Source organism: Apteryx mantelli, chromosome 2, assembly GCF_036417845.1.
Source record: "Apteryx mantelli isolate bAptMan1 chromosome 2, bAptMan1.hap1, whole genome shotgun sequence".
NCBI lineage: Eukaryota > Metazoa > Chordata > Aves > Apterygiformes > Apterygidae > Apteryx > Apteryx mantelli.
Genome location: NC_089979.1, coordinates 107,395,293 through 107,413,264, shown reverse-complemented (window position 1 = coordinate 107,413,264; position 17,972 = coordinate 107,395,293). Strand labels below are relative to the sequence as shown.

Genomic DNA, 17,972 nt, shown 5'->3' with positions numbered 1-17,972 from the left:
ACTTAAATATAAACTGATCTACAGATTGAAAAAGGATCTTTATGATTCATTTGCTATAGGAATAATGGGTAGGGACCCATGTTGTATAGCTCTAATTACTAGTAAAATTGCTGTGTTAGAATTACTTAAGTTCTTTTCAGAGAATGGTTCCTGAGAAACGATGTCTTGCTGCTTGGCCGGATTAATAGAGTTTGTTCCCATGCCACCTCATTCATGATACTGGAGGTAGGAGTTATTTGACAACATTACATAGGCTGTTTACATTTAGGCTTTTTACTGACCTTCCCACTAGAACATCACCTCCTTTATCTGGGTCTGGAAGTGATTATTTAAATAGCAATAAAATATCATTGCTGAGGAATTACATTTGAGGTGTGTGATTTGGATGTAACATCATTTTTCCTCTGATTGAATTTGAGGGCTGTGATTTGGCTGTAGGAGGAACTCTGTTCCTATGGGAACACTTTATTTCATTAGACCTAAGTTTAGCAGATCGTTGCTGCAGTTTAGCATCGACCACTCCCACGTTGTTTTGCCAGTAAAGCAGGTAATGTCCTTTTCATCTACATTTGAAATAGCTGGGGTAGGATTAATTCCTGGAGGAATAGTCGCTAATTAATTGCTGCTGAGTCTGTAATTGTTTGACAGAGCCCGTCTCTCTTGCACATCAGTGGGTGTTTTGCGGGGGTCACAGTATTGGAGAAGATGTCTTTGTGTTTTGGTATGCATTTGTTTCGTTATTGAGGCTTGGTCGTTCTAAAGAATTGACCCAGGCACACCACAAACTCTGCTGCTGCTTATGCAGGTTTCTGTCTTTTAAGCTGCTCCTCTGCATCATTTTGCCTACTCCAAAGCTAGCAGCACAGTATGTCTTTCCAAAAGCAGAGTTTGCTTCTGCATTATGGGGAAAAAAAGCTGATAGTCCTTGGAGAGAGTAGAAAACAGCATCAGTCGGTAACACCTGTTACAACAGTACCTCATATAATCTTAGGTGTTTTGAACTTCTTCTGAAAGATCAACTTATTTAGAGCAAATAAATGGTATTGACCTCTGGCCTGTGTTCAAACAGGAACATTTCCAATTCCACATATTTAAAGAAGACAGAGATTTCCTTTTGTGGGGCAGAACTCAAACACTCGGTCTATTGTTAAATGCAGTTATTTATTTCCTGGCTCATTCTCTTCTGCTCTTGGAGGTAATCATTTTAACTGTAAATTGTGAAAGGGAGAAACAGTAGATGTGAAAATTAGGTTTAAAGTAGCTGCAAAAGTATTGTGAAGTCTTCAATATCTGTTTTACCCCTTCACCTTTATGAACTTATTTGTAGCATATCTCAAAAGTATGGTTTCAAGCTGTTGGAATATGCAAACTCTGTGTAACATAAATTCTTTTCAATAGCTTTCCCAGAACTGTAAAAAACTTAAAATTGGTAAGCCATTCGTTGAATGTAGACAAGGTTTTGATCTATGGGTGAAAAATACAAACTTCATGTATTTGCAGGGGTATTGGTGAGATCAAAGCAAAATGTAATGAGTCTCACCTCTATTCTGTGTCAAATTCCTGTATGGTGGTGTAGTTTCCTTGCTGCGCATTGCTCCAGGAGCTTTCTCTGCTAGTAACCCAAATCATGACACTGTTAAAGCATGTCAGAGGTCTGATCCAGCCTGCATGCTGAGGTTTGCTTTGTGGGAAAACAAAGTGGAAGAGGAGGTACGTTCCTCTGTGGAATTAGTTTGTTACTGAATTCCCCTTAACCTGGAAACTGGGATACAGTCTCCAGTGATGTTGTTTTAGGCAAACACGACCACTCTAACTGGGTTGCATAAATTCCAATTTAATAAAATAATTGAGCAAGTCACAAGTAAGCAAAACAGCGCTGGGCGGCCGGAGAGTCTCCTGCTCCACCAACGGCGCGCAAAATTCCCCCGCTCACAGTCCCCTTATATGCGGCTCTAGTTCCGGGTATACGTGGCACTTCCTGTAACTTCTGCAGTTGCGCCGGCTGTTGCTAGGGGGTCTTCTTCAGCCCTCTGGTGGTCGTGGGGATGAAGGCTGGAGTCTTCCTCGGCGTTGTGAGTGATGACCTTCAGGTTGTGTGCACACATTTCACAATACAGTTGTGCAATACCGCCATATTAGGTAATCTAAACTAACATTGCAGTTTCGCTAGCTCAGTGGAATCACCTTGGGTGGGGGACATGTTCTCGTTACAGGATGTTGTAGTTTAGCCCATACTTAGCGCCTAGTTTCATCGTACAATCACTTCCCGAGTTGATGAAACAAATTAGCACATATCACAATGTGAATGTAACTTGAATTTATATCAAAGTCTGAACGAACTTTCAGGAAACCAAGTCTCTTGCATATACTCAGAACAGAGTTACAGGGTGTGCATTATACCAGGGAAATTAGGTGAGTTAAAGGCAGTAGTTCCTATTTTCTTAATTTGCAAATGAGCAGCTTCAGGTCTCGGTTACCAGTGAATCTCTTTCAGTTTATTGCAATTTTGTCTGTGTCCTGAGATCACTGCTTAGGTGTAACTTTGCATTTGCCATGGAAAGCATTTTCCTTTCTTATGTTTGTCAGTCAGGCGTAGAGGAAATAGCAGAAAGAAGCTCAGGGAATCTTTCCCTTCCCCTCTGGCGGATGCTATGCAGCTCCTTTGCCTAAATAATCCCAAAGACTGAAAACTGAGCTTTTCTGGAACTCCACCTTCTCTCAGTAAAAGGCTACTTTCTGACAACCTCCTGGTTTCCTAAGTAATTAAGTCATACTTATTCATGCTGTGTGTGTGTGTGCGTGCATGCATGTCAGTGTGCCAGTCCCTCCCAATAGGTACTGACCCTGTTGGGTGACTTCAACCACATTTAAAAGAGAAGAGATAATCATAAAACATTAAGTTCCTACAAGTTTCATGAAAATAGGCAACTATGTAAAAGAGATTACTCACACTGAAGGAAAGGTTGTAGAATGAGGTCAAACAGTGGAGATTTCACAAAGGAAAAAGTTATTTTCAATATCCCAGTTGCAACTGCAGGAAAAGAATCAAAGTTTGCATTTTATTAGATAGACATGAAACCCTTAATCCCTGGTTAAGGGGGCCTGGCCTTCATAGTTTCACTGCTTACCATTTAAAAGTGGTAATAAAAAGTACTGTTTTCATGCAACTTGTCCGCTGTGGCAACCCTCCCAAATTAATATCACCAAACAGCTTGAGATAGGCTGAATGTCATGGTAGCTAGGGGTGCTTGTGAAAGTGCTCTGCAGTGACATCTGTGCTTTACTGTAGCTTTGAGGCCTTTATAGCAGTACTTGCTCCTGTGTGGTCTTAACTGCTTCCGTATACATCATGCATATAGAAAACCTGGCCTATCATATTAACAGCTTAAAATGGACCTTAAAATTGAGTGGGAGATAAGTATTCCTCCTACTTCTTCTTTTTTTTTTTTTTTTCTTATGGGGGGCAGACACAGATTTACTGGGGAGGACAGGGTCTTCAGCCCTGAAATTCCTGCTGTTTGGCATCGTATGCCTTCTTGGGCCATGTGGGATGTCCCTGCCTCATCCCTATGTATGTCAGGGTGTGATGCCGTATGAGGAAGCAGCCACACTGATTTATGTAGGTGTGGTCTCTGATCTTCCCTTCATTCTTGCATCGGGTTTGGGCACTCAGGCTCTCCAGGTTTTTACAATCCACGCTGCTTACTAGGACTGTAATCTGTAGCCTTGGTCCAGAATCCAGGAGACCCATGTTCTATTCCCAGCTCTGCCATTAACTCTGCTGTGAGCAAGTCGTGATTCCTTATTATGACTGTTTTCCCCACCTGTAAAACAATGAGGACATTTGCTTCCTTTGTAAATTAATGTATGAAAGTTATTAGATTATACATAGGCATTATTAACAATATTTTATTTGCCTATAATCATCAATAAAATACATTAACTACTAAAAATTTGTGTAGAGAAGTCAGTGTCTGAAATAGCAATCTTGCATGCTTTTTTTTTTATTATCATCCCTATTTAGAAATCAGTTGTTTTATTTTAGCTAGCATTTCATAACTGCTGTCTGACATTGAAATCAAAACTCTACAGTCATCCAAACTGGTTTTATTTGTATATTCTTCTTTCAGTTGTATCTGGTCTCTCACTGTCACTGCAGGGATACTTACACGTGTAAGTTTTTGAGTACAGATGTTGTGAAGTGATACTGAAAATGTGCTGCATTTGTCTGGTTCTTTTACAGCGAAAATTGTGAGGAAAGGTTTTCTTTGCTTTGCTTGACCTGTACTTTATAGCAGGGTTGAGAATGAGAAACAGATACAGCTACTGTATGCTTCATTTTAACACTTAAAAGGCAATCAAATAACACAGGGATTTTTGTTTTATACTTGAGAAGTTTTAAGACTTCTGAAATGGATGCAACTATTAATGCATGGCACATATGGCCCCTATTAAGGTAGTCATTAGAGACCACATTGTCTTCTATTATACAGTATTTTTGTGAGGTTGGACAACACTACTTATGCTTCATGTAGAGGGACAAATAAGGAACAGAGATGTCTGACTGATGAGCAAACGCAGATTCTCTTGGCAACACCTCTCCTTCATAAACATCTGCAGGACAAACCAGCACAGCTCCTTGTGGTGCTTTAAGATCGGCTGCTCCACGTCATTCTGCGCATCATGATGGTTCAGCAACTGATTTGCAAAGACTGCCTGTGTCAGTGCTGGGCGGGGAGGAATACAACAGCAGAAACCTTGTCATCTGCCAAAGTTAAACTGCCACTATTTTTCGATTATATGACCTGAATTCCCAAATAGTTTTGAATGGTTGTGTCTAAAATTCATCTACAGAGACATTAGTAGTCACCAAGAGAGGAGGAAGAAAAAAAGGCTTAGAAATACTTCATAGGGAACTTGTATGTGCCCAGGCATCTATGTTATACTGATTTCAAAACAACAGGCTTCAGGGGCTTTTAGAGACTGTCTTTTGGGATTTCAGTAGTTTTAAAAATCTGGTCCTAAACAATTTGTTGTAGATCCCATAATGGCTTATGTCCCTCCAGACCCAGATTGTTCTCTTAAACTCTGCTTCTAAAATAATTTGAAGCACAAAATTTTAAACAAACAAATCCCAAACAATCCATCAACAGGAACCCAAGAACAAGAAGGAGTGATAAAAGGTAGTAGAATACTGCTGTCTTCATTAGTTATAATATCATTGCTTTCTAAAATGAAAGGTACAGTATAGTAAAAAGTTTTATTTTTAATGAATCCTGTTTCTCCTCCACATACTGTCCAGTCTCACTCTTTTCAAATATCATTTTATGGTTATCTTCAAGGTTTGGGAATTGAGATGCTTTTATTTATATATTTATTTATTTGCTTACAACACTGAAGTCTGTTTTGAAAACTATTCTGCTTTCTTTCAACTTTCGATGAATAACAAATGGCTTCTCTTTTCCCCATGCCATTCTCTCTGTTTTCCATCAAATGCAAGTGTTACTACAACATTTTCTGGTGTAGGACCAGGCCAGAGAGCAGGCATAAGACTTCCTAAAATAGTACCAAATCCAGGCCTCGCTCCTGTTTGCAGTGTTATATGTTAAGCTTGTTCTAAATTGAGATAGCAGGTTTGCTGCAAACCTGAGTATATCTGGTTACAGCAGCACTTGTTAACAAACAACTCTGCTATGTCTTAGGGGCTTACGCAGAAATTAGCTGCAGCTGTAACTGTGGTCTCTATCAGCTACTCTATCATCAAAGTTGTAATTCAAGTAAACTTTAGAAAATGACCAGTGAGGATTTAAAATTGATGTGTCACAGGTGACCCTATTGTTACAATAAGAAATGTACTATTTTAACCCAGAAATGCCAAATGTCCAATATATATGTATTTGAAAATGAACAGAGCAGCTTAATATCTGTTGCATCAAACTGGTGAAGGGATTTGCCTCAACTTGAAAATTTCCAACAGAGTTGTTGTTCACCTCAGTGATTCCTCCCATGAATATTTTCAAAAATTAAGAAGCATTTTCCAACAAAATCTGGTGACAAAAGGTTTAGCTTTCCATGGCAATTGAAGCTCAATTATGTGTATACAAATATATGGACATACATAAAAACTCCTTCACAACAGCATTTTGTCATAATGAAAGTGAAAGATACAATTTTTTTCTATGTTCCTTCTCTAAATATCGAGCACACTAAAATAGCACGTGCACATAGCATATTTGTTGCTACATGTATTTTTCCTCTGAAAGCTAGTTCTAGAAGGATTTCTTTGGAGTAGTTCAGCCTTCTTTGGTTTAGATTGTCTTTGTCCCTGAAGAGTTCATGATTAAGTAATGTATTCTGACCTAATTCATTGTTTATACAATAGCATCGTAAATAGTGCTTTAGTCAAACTAATTTAAAGTCATAGCTCTTGAGCCAGATCACGGTGAAGAGGGTGACGCTGTAATGTTGTAACCATGTAATCATCTTTAAGGAGCAAAACAAACTCGTATCTGGAAGATGCAGTACGTGGATGAACCTTTGCAAGCCAGATGCTGACCAGAATTTCCCCGATGCCAGTTCCACATGCTGCTTTGGCACTCCTGCATTCTCCTTTGTCCTCCCTAGCACATTCCTTGTGTCTCGGTTTCTCTCTCTGCCACTGAAATGGGAACTCATGAGGCGGCTGAGAGCATCTGAGACCCAATGCAGCTTCTTCAGTATGTTAAGTACATCTTTTTCCACACCCCATTACTGATAGTGATGGCTGCTTAGCTGGTGTGGTACACATAAGAAGCTGGATATGTATACTTAAGTTTTTGCAGAATTAGGGTTTGCCTCCTCCTATTGTTTTGATTTTTGTCTAATACAAGAGGGTTATGGGGTTGACTCCTATAGCTGTGGCATAGTATTGGCTGCAGAGAATACTTCTCCTCTGAACTAGTGTTCCCTAAGGAATGGGTTGAGTTTACTACTAAGTAATCATTAAAATATAGCTCAGGAGTGCTAGTAAAAGCTTGGTAAAGTTCCTGTGCTACTAAATTTTTGATCTTTATAGCATAGAACCTGATGTCAGGCTGCATTTCCCTCCTTATTCTGCATTTGCTTAATATAGTAGCTTCTATTGCTAATGGGAGATAGATATCTAAACTGTTGCTTAAATCTGGAGTTGCTCTTTATATTTACATTTTCTTGCTATATCTTTAAGAAATTAACAAGAGTTTACTAATAACTGTGCATTTGGGGGTTTTCAGTTAGGTTTATTCAACCATTTTTCATTTTCCAGAAGGCTGTTGATGTGAAGCCAAGGGTGGAGTTCTGTAATTATTTCAAAGGACACCAGAATATATTTATTATTTTCAACGCAAGTGAGTAAATCTGTCACAATGCCCATTATTCAGTGGCGTGAGAGTAAACTATACTTTATAATATTGTCATTAACCTAGCAAGGGATTTTTGCCATTTTTTTTCCGCATGCATTTCCTTCCTTACAGTTCATAGTGTATTATTTTCTTTTGGCTTAATCCTATGTTGGAGATGCAAAATGGCAGATCGGGTCTGACTAGGGAGGTACAAGTGTGTCCGTGAGAATACTCCTCTTGGCAGAAGATGATGTGGGATTAAAGGAATGGTGAGATGCAGCCACAGATCTGTTTGGGGAGACATTGAATGAAAAAGGCATGGAAGCATTCTATCATATTTGTAGGTTCATAGCTGATCATAAAACTAAAGCTTCACTTTTAAAGTGATGGTGAAGTCTCAAGAGATAATTATCTTAAGGTTTGGATCACTATCTGAAGTTCATCCAGGCTGGTACACCCTTAAATTCTATAAAATTTGGCTGGATATCACAGAAGAATAGGCTTTTTTGTGAGGTTATTTGGTACTTCCTGCTTCCACTTCAGCTGGAAATGCTGTAAGAAGAGCCTTTCTCATGGTATAATATTTATAATTATTATTATTTCAGTATTTCTCATTCCAGATCTGGTGGAGGCTCAAAGTACCAAAAAACATGCTAGAATGAAAAAGTATCATTAAAGGGCCTTTATCTGAATTTGTTTTGAGAAGAGGCTGACTGCTTTTTTTTTTTTTTTTAATACATCTAAATTCATTTAGAAATGTCTGCTAACAGTAATTTGACTTAAGATGTATAAGCTTTCTTCTGAGAACTTCAACCTTTTTCTTGAAAGCAAGTGAGATAGAATTAATTTTCCATCTTTAGGAGTCTAGTTACTTAATTTCTCTATGCTGTTCAGTGAAGAGTACATTACTGGCTAGATTTATTTCAGATATAATTCCAGGGAAGGATATAGGGTTATAACAGGGCTGATCATTCATTTTGAAATGTAATTTAATATATGACTGTGTATAAGGAAATTTCTTGGTTGAACCTGTGTTTTGAGGATACATATTTCTGATGTATGAGGGCTGCTGTTATCTACAGGGCTTGCAGTTTTGGGATCAATTAAGGTTTCTCTCCAGTAATCAGCAATTGAACTAGAAGTTTGAAGACATTTTTAGAGCTGCCTACAGGCAGCAGAACAAGTCAAGAGTGAGGATTGATATCTCATAACAAGTCAGGCCTAGCAAAAGAGGAATCTTGTCCCTTCTGAGAAATACGGAGAGGTTCAAAATGTGTTTATTTATTTAAATATGTCACATATCTTGTGACAGTATGCTGGAACAGTGCCTCTAAATTTCTGACCAGGATTGTGGAGTAGCAGAAGTGAGTGTCCCTGGAGTATCTATTGCCAGAGTTGCATCAAACGCCATTTATTCTAGGGAGAATTTTTCCCCATATTTTTGAATACTTAATGGACTGAAAATAACAAACATTAACTGATTATATATATATATATCTTGCTGTTTGATAGCAATACCTTTAATTATATTGTGTCACTAATCATGAAGCTGATAAATGTAAAGGGCGGTTGTGAAATTGCGGAGGCCTTTATTTTTTTAATTCCTGACCTATCTCATTCAGCCATGGTAAAACCTTCACGCCTCCTAGTACACACCTGGTTGTATATGACTAGAGAGAGAGTCTCTGGGATGGCTTGTCTGCATGAGTTCTGGGTAGATGGTGCAATTCCCTTACTGGAACTGCTGGTTGATATACTGGCCACATCTAGCAAACGACTTCATGAGTTTTTCTGGAATAATGTAATATACAACACTCTGCATTTTGAGAGCTGTTTGAGAGCTTTTGAAACAAAAGTTTTCTTTCAGAAAAAAGCTTATTTGTTGAAACTGCTAATGAAACCATCTATTTGGTGTCTTGGTCTTTTTGTTAATGAAAATTTGGAGGAGGGAACTGTATTTATTCTTTTTTCTAACCAACCGTCTCTGCAGTTTTTTGATGCATGAGGGTTAGTGAAGACCAAGAAAGAATTTGCCACATTACTTCTCTGGGTTGTGGGAAACTAGGGATGGGATTCAGATCTCTGCTTAGACTGACCTGTGCCCTAAGAGGTAGGTGACTGGGTACTCTGAGAAGGGTGAGATGAAATACATCCAGCTGTCTGTTTCTCTGTGTGGGCTCCGTGAAACACTGTCCCATCAAGGCAATGCGTATGCTAGCATCTCCGATGATACCTACCCACTGTCCATGTTCTTGGTTATATATACATGTATAAATACATCTTCCCACATGTAAAATAACTCGCAAAACAAAATTTCCACAATTTTTACAAAAATGAACCACTTGGCTGTTGTTATCTGGTTTACTGGAAACATAAAGCTCAGGAGAAAAAGTGTGCTCTGAAAATAGGTATTGTTCTAAAATACTGCAAATAGTCTTTTGAGATAAATGTGTTACAGCCCAGAGATTGCTCCAAAGAGGAATTAGCTATTTTTAATGTTCTTTTGACAATGAATATTATCAATAATATGCAGTATGACCAAATAGTTGGTTCCTCAATAAAACTGACAATAATTCTCCAGAGCATACCAGTGGAGAAGATATTTTTATGCAAATTTCAGTGCTCAGACTATGCTCAGACTTAGTTTTTGTCCTTCAGTACTGGCCTACGAAACTGAGTTGAAACTCCCAGTTACATTAATTTTTCAACCCACTGATCACAGCTTGTGTGAGACTTGGAGAACCTGGCCCCCAGTAAATATCCTTATTGACTAACTAGGGCCCTTGTAGCTAGCCTGAAAGACGGCTGAAAATGTGGCTCAGCGCAGAGAATAATAACCTTCCCACACCTCCTTCTAATCCCCGAGGCTGAAGTATTGGAGCTTGTACTCCTGCTCTCCAATTACTTGTTCTGGGAGTAAGTATACAATGTAATTTCTAGTTCTTTCCTTTCACAAAATGTATGATTTTTATGTATTTATGTTGCAGTACCTCCACTCAGAAGCCAGGGCTTCTTTGAGAGAGGTAGCATATTACACAGAATGAAAGGGGTTCCTTCCCTAACCTTTACAATTTGAATTAAGAGAATTATGTAAGGCATAAGAGAGTTAAACACAGGAGAATTGAATTGGCATTAAATATTTATTAAATCCCACCTCCCTCTTAAAAAACAAATGAACAAAAACCTTGCAAACCAATTGATCAACTATAAAACACCCATGCTGTAAGCAATCAGAATTCAGTTGATACCTTCTAAAGTGGATGTTACCCAGTACCATGCAGTGGATTTTTCTTTTTTTAAAGTGAGCATTCTGTTGCAGTGCAAAAGCTCTAAATTACTAAATTACATAAATATTTAAGTGAATGGAGTATTACTTGCAGACACGTAGTTCTCAAATAGTTTGGATTTTTCATTTTTTATCTACATTCTCACATTTGCCTGAAAAAACAGTTCTAGTGCAGGTAACAGTTTTTTTTCTGTTAGTTTTTAGAGAGAGTGTTAAGTGAGTATTGTGAGGAATTCAAACTATTAAGATAACATTTATGTTCTATCTTGGCTCCTAGGGATTCAATCTTTTAAATACAACATATCTCCTTAATTATTTTTATCTTGCATTTTGGAAGCATTTAACCATTTTTTTTCTGGCTGCGTTGTACTTGAAATTCAGCATCAGTGGGAAATTTTAGTTGTTCATACCACCTAACATTTTACAAGAAAATTCTGCAGAATTCTTGAAAGAACAGTAAACTTGCTACAGCATATTTTAACCACCCCAGGAAAAAAAAAAAAAGTTTTCTGGCATGAAGTCTTTCCATTTAGGGCCCATTTATATGAAGCTGCTACAGACCACCAGGACTTTTTTTGTTGTCTGTTATTCTGCAGGAACAGATGGGACCCAAAGGCAGTGCGGACAGATGTGGCTGCAGCAGTGGGGATGCTAGGTGCCCATCAGTGGCAGGCATCGCTAGCCAAAGCGTGGCACAGAGCAGGGCTGGAGCAGGGCCCAACCCTTCCCAGAGCCCTGCTCTGTGTCTGTGCTAGACAGAGCAGTGACCTGTCTGGGCAACCCGCTGCTAGCTCCACTGCCTCTGCACTGTAGTCTGTTGAACCTTGTAGGCATGCCTTTAGATGTATTATTCTTCAGGTCCTTTGGGACTGTCTCTCCTGTATTCAGCTAGACATCTATAGATTCTAATTTAGTCCAAGGACAAAAAGGATGGATGCTACAGGATTGCGTGGAAGAATGGCACTATTAAAATAACAAACGGATAATATTTGTATTTTATTTTTAGCTTATTTCCTGTTGTTTCCCCGTGCCTGCTGACCTTGTAACAAAAGCTTCCTTTCTAGTTGCTTTGCTTAAAATACACATATATTGTGCATAGATGCATTTGCGTAGCAGAGCATCTGGGTGTGGACTTGCCAGATCATCCATTTGCCTACGAATAAAGCGATGTCAATGCAAACTCCCTGAGAATGAGAACTATGAAGAGGGTGCAGAAGGACCTTTCTGTGAGACTTTTTTTTTTTTTCATTCCCTTTTTGTGAACACAACCCTAAGAAGGTTATTCTGCAGGCTGTGTTCCCAGCCTAGGTGGTGGTAGCATGGGCAGGCAGCCATTTCTGCTCAGAGACAGGCCTTGCACAGTAGACATCAATTCAGTCTTGACGCAGACACATAATGTCTGTCCTCCACTGCTTCACAGCAGAGGACTGAGTCAGCATGAGTCCCCTGTGGTACTTCAGGTAAGAATGACTCATTCACCAGGCATTACTGTATTTATACATGCTGAAAAGGAGGTAGGACCTTCAGATAATAATGCAGAATGCCATCCCTTGAGGCATCATGTGTTGCTTTTTTTTTCTCTCTCTTTTCTATTTTTTTCTTTCCCTTTGAAGTGAGGTTATTGAGTCACACACAACTGAACAAAACGCTTAAGAACGCAACAGACAATAATTCGGCTTCCTTATTTCTTCCCCTGTTCATGTACTGACCAGACAGTCTTCGTCTTCTTAATTTCTGATCTCCTCCCTCATACTCCATTCCCTTCCTGAATTTCCTTGGCTTATGATAACACTGCAAAACCCATCCGATTACTCATTTAGGCATATTGTTTCCTTTTTTTTCTGAGGGAGAGCCAATTCTCATAAAATAAATACTAGTTATCCTTGGACAGGTAAGTTCCAGCACATGCTGTGTTGAAATCAAGTGTTACACATTTCAGGGAGTTCCCAATCTCTCATGAGTATTAAGAACAGGTTTAAGTAGGATGGTTTTTTTTGGTTTTCCTATTGGGCACTTGCTGGAGCTGGGAAAAAGATAAAGGTTGTCAAAAGCCGACTTTTCTGTGTTTATTTTCCCATTGTCTTATTATTGCTAAAGGATATACCAGAACTGGAATTATTACACAGTAGTGCATGCTGTGGCTTAGCTCCAACATCACATCATCATTTTGTCCACAACCTCCTGTCCAATGACAGATGGGGCATGAGTTATCTGTACTTTGTTTAAACTGTACTGTTCTTGGCACATTTGTGTGTATATTTTGTAATGATATTGTAGCTGCCTCTAATGAGGAGGTTGTAATTCTGCAGTATTTAAGTGGAATTAGGAAGTCCTGTCCATAGTATAAGCACCCAAAAGACAGGTTTTGACCCCTGGCCTTCCAGGATATCTGTACTTCATCTGGAATCTCTCGGTCATATGATTACACATGTGAATCAGCTCCCCATCTGACTCAGTGTGTCGGGTTTGATACCCATAGCTTCCATTCAAGGTCCTTCAGCAGAGTATCTGTATGATAGACCCAATCTTACAGATTCTATATGGTACCCATTGTAGCTTTCTTTGAGTTATATGCATACATGTTCTGTTTCAACTTCTCTTCATTTTCTTCTTTTCCTAGGTATTACGACAACTTTACCCAGTGCACAGAACGTGAAGCCAACAATGCAAGTTGCTTTTGGCCAAACCCCCTTGCAGAGGACTTTATCACTGGAATCCATAAACAGTTCTTTTCAAACTGTACTTCAGAAAAGGTTCACTGGGAAGACCCACCGGATGAAATTCTTATAACTCTGATCTTGATTCCAGTCATGCTGACGTGTGCCATGATAACGCTGGTAGTATGGTGCAGTAAAAGAAGTGATATCCTGGTTTAATTTGCTCCTCTGGGCATTCTTTTTCCCATGTCTTTCTTCTAAAAAACTTAACATGGAGGAAAAAAAGAGGAACAACATAAAAAATTCACATCTGCAGATATGGAACCTGTGAGATGCTAAGAGAGAGAGAGGACGATCCTGTGTTCAAACAGCTGCTGCCGCTGCCAAAAGTCACTGCTTCTGAGCTGGCCATCAGTGCTGCTGATAGAAAGCTTTCTGCTAATATCAGGACCCATCATCATGGAGTTCACAAGCAGTTCTGAAAAGCAGAAGAGTCCCCAGGAAAATGGACCCGTTAGCTACGAGAGAGGTAAAGTTACTTTCCTACGGTTAAAGCTGGTTGGTAAAGTATGTTCTCAAAAACTGTATGTAAGTGTATGTACGCATGGTATAGCATCAGCTTTGGGGGAGGTGATGTGTTTTGAGTTTTCATGCAGGACAGTTGAGGTTTTCATCTGTGAACCCTGTGACTTGAATGGAAGATCATCAGCAAAGGAGCTGAACATGGATGTAACCGAGTGGCAACTTTTCCTGGAAGCTAATTACAAACATTATCAAGAACTGGAAATATTGTCTTGGCAAAAAGAACAATTTATATGGCCAGTGACTATCCCTACAGGGAACAGATCATGCCATGTTATAAAATAGTTTATAAATGCCTTTAAGCATAGCTAGTTGGAGTTGGATGGCTCACAAACAAACTTCGGGAAGGATACAGATCTTATTTCACAGAGCTGGAAAATGCAAGAGGAAAGAGGATGATACACTAAGGAGTGGTGAAGAAACTTTCATATGCCAGACTCTTTATTTTTCCTCTTTTCTAATTATTATTCTTGACGACTTGTGTTCATTGTATAGTCCCCACTCTCGCTTCAAATTGTGCAAGTGATGCCCTACAAATAAACACAAAGGTGTGATGTTGATTGAGGTGCCTTTCAGAGAATAATTTTGTACATAAATCAATTTTCATCATGTGAAGAGTATGGGAACTAAAGTATGAACATCAAAAAGGTATGAACATTGTTTGGAACAGACAGAGGAGGAAAGACAAAAAAAATCTAATCGAAAGTCTTATTCGATGAAACTGTTCCTATGTAACAATTTAAATAAATATCATATGTCTAAAACAACTTCTATGTTTGTGTTGTAAACTTTTCTTGTCTGTCATTGCACAAAATGCCTTCAAGTCAAATGCTCCATTATTATGAGTGACCAAATTCTGTTACAAGTTAGTCTCCATTTTTTCCATACCTTATACCCACAAATAAAATGTAGCTAGATTGACCAAATAATGGTGTTTTCTATCCATGCTAGTTAAATTTTCCTCCTTTAAGATTCTGGCCTAATATTTGAGATTCATATCTGCGTGTATGAGGAGTGTTTCTAGGCCTGAATCAAAATAAAATTGCCCTCTTTATTAAAATTGCTCATGTGTAGATAGATAAAGAACACCTGTAGCTGTACTGTTTTGTTTTCACATCCTTTCCCAAGAGTTGAACACAGCTGCTTGTTATTTTCATTACCCTTGTGGTAGAATGATTCATTTTGTAAGGTGTTTCCTGTGTATTTTTCCAAAGATGCTCTTTAATTCCCTGGAAGCTATTAGAAGATTGCTCTTTGTAAAAGAGTGAAATATGTGGTAAGGATTCTGTTTTGTTTTTCTATTTAACTATTATTTTCTGAAACAAAATATTTTGGTCCACCAAAACCATCAGTGAACTAAAAAAAATAAACTCATTCATTTGTTTCAAAAGAATATTCACTGAAACATTTTGTTTGACCAAAACCAAATCATTCTCTTTTCTGCATGTAATCTTTTTTTTAAATCCTCATTTTAATTTGAATTTAAGCATGTTTCAAAGCAGAACTTCTATTTGGAAACCATATGGCAAAAATTTTGACTTCTTCCAAAACATATTCATTTCAATCTAATTGCCATATCTGTTACAAATTTCTGACCAATTCTGGCTCATTTGAAACTGCATTCACCTGATCAAAGTCACCTGAGTGATATTAGCTAGCATAATTCCTTAAAACACAGATTGGTCTGGAAATTATATGGAGAAGAAACTGTCACATTGATGACATCACGCTGCCATGTGTTTATTATGGTCTTTAAACAAATGTCATGTTTAAGTGAATTCTGTTTAATTTGAAAATATAATCTAATGTAAATTTTTCAGAAGAGTCTAAGAAATGTGAGATTCAAAGAATAAATGTAGTAGATTTTCCTTAATAAGCTTGCGCTGTTGAGGAGAGGGAGGATTCTGTAGATGCAGTGTGCTTTGGATGTGAAAATTTATTCAGTTTTTCTGTCTCCTCCATTTGGCATAGGATCTTCCACTATTTATCAGATACGTTCAATAGCAAGGCAGAGAAGTTGAAACTGTGTGGGGAAAAGGCATCACTAATTTAATGCAGACTCAGTGGTTAAATCTGCAGAAACACTTCTAGTATTTGTAAGGAAAAAAGCGACCACAGTGTCCAGTTCTTAACAGCCGTGTACATTAATAGGGAACCAGAATGGTAAATATTGAATCGTTGACATAATGTGTACTGTGTGTTGGTGAGAGATAATTCTATCTAGTGTTTTTTTTCTACTGTTCGGAGCTACCTTTCCCCCAAAGTCTGAGTGCCTTGCCAAGAAAATCATGCCTGGGACCAAAAATCTGTCTCATTTTGTAATTGCAAATTAATTTTCTGTTACAGCAGCGTCTCGGAGGAAAAGAGTAAGAGATTCAAATACAAAGAAAATAAGTGGTCCAAAATCCTACTTAAAATTGAAATAGTGTTTGTTCTCTAGCAATGCTTGGACCGGAAGAGAAATGACAGCCTTGGTAAGCAGCTAGCAAAGACAGTCAGCTTCACTGCTGTGGAGTTTTTTGCATGCAGGAAGAACAGGGAATGTCTGTATTTCCCATGAGGTAGAACAGCTTCAGCAAGGAGCTTGACCAGACCCTACCAGAGAGCTCCCTTCCTGGAGATGAAGGACTTGGGTCCAAATCCTTGATCCTTTTGAGGCTAAGTAGAGATTTGAAAACTGGCCTTAGCCTGTTTTCAACTTTATGGAGTTGTTTGAACTGGGGAGATGCCCTGTGCTCCAGGCTGGCCTGATTGTAGTAACTCCTGCAGGTTAGTCATGGTTGAGAACCCCTTCTGCCTGACGTTAAGTCCTCAGCTACCTTGGGGAATGAGACTTGCAGTCATCCCATTCTGTGGCTGCATTTCCTCATGGCTGCTACAAGATGGTGGTGTCTCTGCCTGTCTAAATGGCATCTGTGGATCCTGCCAGGAGGTGTTTAGCTGCCCCAGTAAATCATTGGGGTCTTTTGGAAGCTGATGTGAGCCATAAATTCTGCTTGAATCCTTAAAGATGTGAAAGCACCAAATTCCCCTGGAACAAAACATCTTGGCCAGAATTTGCAGTGCCTCTGTTCCCAAGGGGAAAACAAAGGTTGCATTTTTTTACCTCATGTCTTGAGAGGAGAAGGGCAATTAATGACTGTCATTGCTTCTGAATACAAGAAGAAGGAAGCTCTGTAGATACTTAGACAGAAACACATAAGAACATGCAGTCTTATCTTAATATGGAGGAAATACTTCAGGACATGGCACAAGCTATTTAATTCTAGTTAAACCAATCTGTGTTTCTACTTCCTTCACAAAGAACTTTGCAAGAATGAGCTGAGACCCCAAAACAACTTTGTGAATTTGACAAGAAAAGCAGATACTCTGCATGATAGGAAATCTGAGGTATTGAGAGCTGAATGGTACCAGTGGCTCTGGAGCACATTGGCTACTACTTTGTCTTCAGGTGAGCTCTCAGCAAGGCATTTGGAAGGAGACATACAATAATGGTGCATAATGGGTGTGCTGTGTCCACACCAACTGGGTGAAGACACTCAGGGAATGGAGGTGGGGAAATGCCTTGTTTCTGGATCCCAGTTGGGCACAGGCAACAAACGGGCACCAACCTGCCTAGAGCTGTCTGGGCAAAAGATAACTCTGCACTAAAATGTATGGAGCTACATTAATGTGATATTGTGCTTGACTTGGCTTTGCGAGGCAGGTCCTACTGCCTTGTGCACAGAGCCTTACTAATACAATTAATTACCTGATTAATGGGCTGGAGAAAGCTTGAAACATGGGACTGAAGAAAACGTGTCTCTGTAGAGTTTCTTGAGAATAAATGTATACAAACAAGTGTATCAGGCATCTGACTGGGATATGTTTGGGTTGTTTGGGATCCTGCAGGACTGGCAGCTATGTAGCTGGAGTTATTTCTTTTCATTTGTTACAGAGGTATCTGTGAACCCTTCAAGGTGGGATTATTTTTCTTCTTTCTAAGTTTAGATATGTGGAGGATAGGTATCTACTTGTGAGCAAATTCTTTAAACTCACAATGACCTCAGTCTAAATAAGACACCTGTTTTTGGTCAGATTAATGGTCAT

General features: G+C 38.9%; 1 protein-coding gene across 1 annotated transcript in view; it reads left to right on the top strand.

Annotated features, from left to right (window-relative positions):
* The window catches only part of RAMP3 (receptor activity modifying protein 3), a 58,110-nt gene extending 43,460 nt beyond the window's left edge, over window positions 1–14,650 (top strand). Inside the window, exon 4 of the mRNA XM_067291197.1 lies at window positions 13,265–14,650. Coding sequence (XP_067147298.1) covers window positions 13,265–13,520 — 256 coding nt within the window. The 3' untranslated portion in view covers window positions 13,521–14,650. The remainder of the gene's footprint in view (window positions 1–13,264) is intronic.
* Window positions 14,651–17,972: the final 3,322 nt, after the last annotated feature.